The sequence below is a fragment of the Sus scrofa genome, chromosome 4, assembly GCF_000003025.6.
Source record: "Sus scrofa isolate TJ Tabasco breed Duroc chromosome 4, Sscrofa11.1, whole genome shotgun sequence".
NCBI lineage: Eukaryota > Metazoa > Chordata > Mammalia > Artiodactyla > Suidae > Sus > Sus scrofa.
The window spans coordinates 96,655,124-96,660,306 of record NC_010446.5 but is presented as its reverse complement, the minus strand read 5'-3'; the positions used below and the strand labels follow the sequence as shown (position 1 = coordinate 96,660,306).

Below are 5,183 nucleotides of genomic sequence, written 5' to 3'. Positions count from 1 at the left end.
CATTTCATATATCATATATGTGCTGCCTAGAGTGGTCCGTGCCTTGGGGTTTTGGTGAGCAGTCTTCTTGGGAACTTGTCTAACTACAGCCTCCAGCGTAGGGCCTGGGTAGCTTCTGGCACACGCAGGAAACCTCTACAAGCCTTGTGCTTGACCGTGTTGGGCCTAAAGTCGACAGACTCAACCCTCCCCCCTCCCAGGACAGAGTCTATTTCCACACAGAATGGACTGTTTGATGTGACTTGAGAGCAGATGGGTTGCAGGCGAGTGGCCAAGAGAATCCCTCAGCAGCCCCATGTCTTCGTGAAAAGTCATTCCTTCCACCTCTACACAGAGCTTCAGGCTGGACATCCCAGAAAAACATGTGCCTTTCTATTCTGATGATGGAAGATAGTATGAGAAAAAAGAATGCATATAGGAGTTCCTGCCATGGTGCAGTGGAAGCAAATCTGACTAGGAACCATGAGGTTGTGGGTTTGATCCCTGGCCTTGCTCAGTGGGTTAAGGATCCACCGTTGCCATGAGCTATAGTGTAGGTCACAGATGTGGCTCGGATCTGGCGTGGCTGTGGCTGTGGTGTAGGCCAGCAGCTATAGCTCCTATTGGACCCCTAGTCTGGGAATCTCCATGTGCCACTGGAGTGGCCCTAAAAAGCAAAAACAAAAACAAAAAAAGAATGTATATACATGTATGACGGGGTCCCTTTCCTGTACAGCAGAAATTGGCACAACACTGTAAATCAACTATAATATAAATAAATAAATGAAAATAAAATTTCTCAGTAAAATGTGAAGAAAATGCTTATTTAGACTAAACATTAAATATTGGTTAAAAAAAAACAACTAGTTGTTCAGGCAGACAGATCCAGCCCTAAGAACTGTCTTGTAAAAACAAAAGCACAGGAGTTCCCACTGTGGCAGGATGGGATCTCTACAACACCAGGATGCAGGCTCCATCCTCGGCCCACCACAGTGGGTTAGAGGGTCTGGGGTTACTGCAGCTGTGGCACAGATTGCAGCTGCGGTCCTGGATCCCTGGCCCAGGTACCCATATACCGTGGATGGTGGAAAAAAAAAAAGGAAGAAGAATAAAAAAAAAAAAAAACATAGAACATTAGAAAATAAATAATCCAAAATTTCTTTTATAAATCAATAAATAACAAATAAATTATAAATTTCAATTCTGTGCACTTGTGAAATGAATCCACCAGGTTCATTTCATCAGTGAGGGTGAACCCATTGTACAGGTAGAAAAGCTAAGATCCAGTGAGGTCACACACACAGACAAAAAGAGGGCCAGGTTCCTGAGTCACTTCCCTCACTGCCTGTGCTCAGGTCACGAGTATCAGAGGAGGGACGGAGCCCCCAGAGCCCACTGGCCAGGCCAGGGCTGTGTGTCTCTGTGAAAAGGGACCCTGAGGGCTTTTCTGCTTAAGGTGCCTGTGATGAGTCAGGAAGCGGCTAGAGGAAGTTGACCAACTGGAGTGGTGAAACCAGTCCATCTCCTTCAACTTGAGAAGGAGGCCAGGCTGGGGAACGGTATAAAGGCACCCTGGTCCCTGCTTAGCTCAACACACCACTGGAAGCCTCCCTGGCCATCCATCCTACTGTGAGCCTGGTAAGTATAGCTGGCAGAACCAGGGTCAGGACCGCAGGCTGCCTGCAGGCCAGCACGTGGCTGGGGGTGGCCAGCCTGGGTGGTGCAGGGAACACTCGTGTGCTGGGTTCAGCTGGACCCTTGTCTTTCTAGGAGGGCTCAGGTCACTGTGCAGAAGGCTAGGTGCCATGGGATGGGAACAGAGCAGACAGCAATCCCCTCCTGTCCCATACTTCTTGGGGGACCATGTGGCAGTGGGGGGAGAAAGGTTAAGATGGAATGCAGGGGGAGTATGGCTAATTTCTCTCCTAAAACTGCTTGACTTAGACTGACTCTGATGTTACCTTCTTTATGGGGGCAGAGGACCCAGGGAATGTAACTCCTGGCTGTGCTACAAAAGGGAGAAATGCAAACTGGGGAGCACTCTCCATGTGGAGAAGCCAGGCAGAGCAGGGGCAGGAAAACCCAGCTCAGAAGGGGGGAGACCGGAAAGAAAGGGCTTCCAGTCTCAGCAACCTTCCAGCGCCCTCCCGCCACCACCAGCTGAAGCTCAGACGGTCTCTGGCTGAACAGACCAGTCTGTTGATTTTACAGAGCAGAAATCGGAGGCCCAGAGGGGCTAAATGACTTGCCCCAGGGTGGGAGCATGCCCTTACCTCTCAGTTCCTCTCGGCATGGACTACTGATCTTCCAGAGTCCTCCAAGAGATCTGTATTTTTCTGGCACCTTCCCTCTTCCAGTCACAATCTCAGAGTTCATCTCTCCTCTTGGTAAGTGCAGGTGAGAACCAAGGGACAGATAAGGAAAGGCAAGAAAGGAGGTAACGTGGTACCCAGCTCACCTTGGCAGAGCGGCGTGCGTGAGAGTCACCTTTGTTGCTCCTGGGAACAAAAAGCTCTCCCTGCCTCTCCTTCATGCTGCTGCTCCTGGGGAATGACAGCCCAGAGTGGGTGGAAAAGTCCCCCAACCATGGGAAGAGGGGATGCAGGGTAACTGGGCACAGCTGCAGATTTCCAGGATTCTATCCACTCCCTTGCCTTCAGTAACCCCTCTGACCCCTCCTGTTTTTCAGATTGACCTAAAGCAGCTTCCATGATGTCCCAGCAATACACTCTTCCAGTGACCCTGCCCCCTGCCCTCAGTCAGGAGCCCCTCAAGCCTGTTTCTCCTCCCGCCGATACCCAGCAGGAGCAAGTGAAACAGGCAACTCCGCTGCCTGCTCCATGCCAGAAGATGCTCTCGGAGCTCCCAGTGGAGGTCCCCTTGGAGGATGCGGAGAAACACACAACTCTTGTGAAGGGAGTGCCTGAGCAAGAGTGTGAGCCGCAGCCACAGGAGCCACAGCAGCAGGAACTGCATGTGGAACAGCAGCAGCAGCAGCAAGAATCACAGGTGCAGGAACTGCATGTGGATCAGCAGCAGCAGCAACAAGAGTCACAGGAGCAGGAACTGCATGTGGATCAGCAGCAGCAGCAGCAAGAGTCACAGGAGCAGGAACTGCATGTGGATCAGCAGCAGCAACAAGAGTCACAGGTGCAGGAACTGCATGTGGGTCATCAGCAGCAGCAGCAAGAGTCACAGGAGCAGGAACTGCATGTGGATCATCATCAGCAGCAGCAAGAGTCACAGGAGCAGGAACTGCATGTGGATCAGCAGCAGCAGCAACAAGAGTCACAGGAGCAGGAACTGCATGTGGATCAGCAGCAGCAGCAGCAAGAGTCACAGGAGCAGGAACTGCATGTGGATCATCATCAGCAGCAGCAAGAGTCACAGGTGCAGGAACTGCATGTGGATCATCATCAGCAGCAGCAAGAGTCACAGGAGCAGGAACTGCATGTGGATCAGCACCAGCAGCAGCAAGAGTCACAGGAGCAGGAACTGCATGTGGATCAGCACCAGCAGCAGCAAGAGTCACAGGAGCAGGAACTGCATGTGGATCAGCAGCAGCAGGAGCTCCAGGTGCAGGAAGTGCAGCAGCAGCAGCAGCAGCAGCAAGAACAGCAGGAGGACCATCAGAAAGCAGAACACCTGGAGCAGGAGGAAGCACAAAGGGAGCAGCAGCTAAAGGGACAGCTGGAACAGGAGAAGAAGGGCGTGGACCAGCACCTGGATCAAGAGCTAACAAAGAGAGATGAACACCTGGAAAAGAAAGGGGAGCAGCTGCTGGAGCAGCAGGAGAAGCCTCTAGAGCCAGCAGAGCAGCAGGAGGGGCAGTTGAAACAGCCTGTGCTTATTCCAGCTCCTGGCCAGGTCCAGGAGACCCACCCAGTCCAACTGCTGAAGGGAGAAGTTTTGCCCCCTGAGGAAGCAGGACATAAGTAACCACCTCTGGACATAAGTAACCACCCCCAGTATCCCAGAGGCCCCCGGAAATCCCGCACAAATGAAGAGAGAGCCAGTGGCCTCACTTACCTCAGGTCCCCAGCCTGGGTGGCCTGCCTCATCTGTGAACCTGCTGCCTGTCCCTGTCCTTCTGTATGTCTCTTTGATAGGGCTTGGGGGAGGGGGAGGGGAGTTATTGCCCAGCACCCACTCCCAATGAGCCCAGTCTCAGCCTCAGGTGCCAGAGCCTCTATACAGGGAGAAAGTGACTATAGCAACTCTGACTGCATCCCCAGTATTATAGCTGAACCTGTGAGTGTAACAATAACACAGAAAATAAATTCTGGAAAGCCTGGGACTCTGTATTCTTTGGCTTTTTACCCTCCATCGCTCACCGTATAAAAACCTGTGGTCAATGGTTGCAAGCAAGTCTCTTGGCCGGTCCCCAAAGGAGGACAGATGTTTTGACTCCTCTTTAATTCTGTTCCACCAAACTACTCCATACATTCAACGGTTTCTAAAAACGAAAACAAAACAACTCTATAACCAAACAAAATGACTTCACTCATGCACCTGAAAGTAGCCCTGGGAAGTCATAACGGGGGGGACAGTTTACTCTGGTTGGGGGAAGAGGGGTCTACTCATCTCAGTTCAGCACTGCCTTATGGTATAGGCACCCAGCCCAATCCTAGTCCACGGCCAAAGGCACGGGGAGGGAGGGAGGGGGGTTCCCCCTGGGTTCTGGTCCCTGCCCAGGCTTGCTCTCCATAGACTGTCCTCATGGTTTCCAAGAGTCTTATAAACTGCCTACATGGTTCAGGAAAACTATAACAAAGCAAAGAAGCCAAACGGGGCAAGGCGAGGAGCCGAGAGACTCCTGGGACTGGTCTCTGATGGAGAAAGTGACCACATCACTAAAGGTAGGAAAGGCTGGGCCAGCTGGAATCATGGAAGCCAAAAATGCTGAATAACCTGGAGAAATACTGAGCCAAGGTCATTGCCGTGGTTACTCTCCCTGACATTTCTGTAACCTCTCCTGCCATCCACCACATAAGGACTTGGGGTTCTCTCCTTCCTGGGAATCACCTAGTATGAACTATTTACCACATCATCTCAGGCAGGTTGTCTCGAGTTACCCAAAGCTATTTTATCCCAGGCCTGAGCATATGTCAGGAATACCCCTTTGGAGATTGCCATAGACACCCAGACTCAATAGGTCTGAAGGGCACTTAGCATCCATTACTCCCCATCCAACTCCAGCGACA

At 51.6% G+C, this 5,183-nt stretch overlaps 1 protein-coding gene across 1 annotated transcript; it reads left to right on the top strand.

Moving 5' to 3' along the window:
- IVL (involucrin) lies at positions 1,570 to 4,274 on the top strand. Its single transcript, NM_214448.2, is given in 2 exon segments — positions 1,570 to 1,617; positions 2,669 to 4,274. A coding segment is annotated over 1 exon segment (1,230 nt). The 5' UTR covers positions 1,570 to 1,617; positions 2,669 to 2,688; the 3' UTR covers positions 3,919 to 4,274.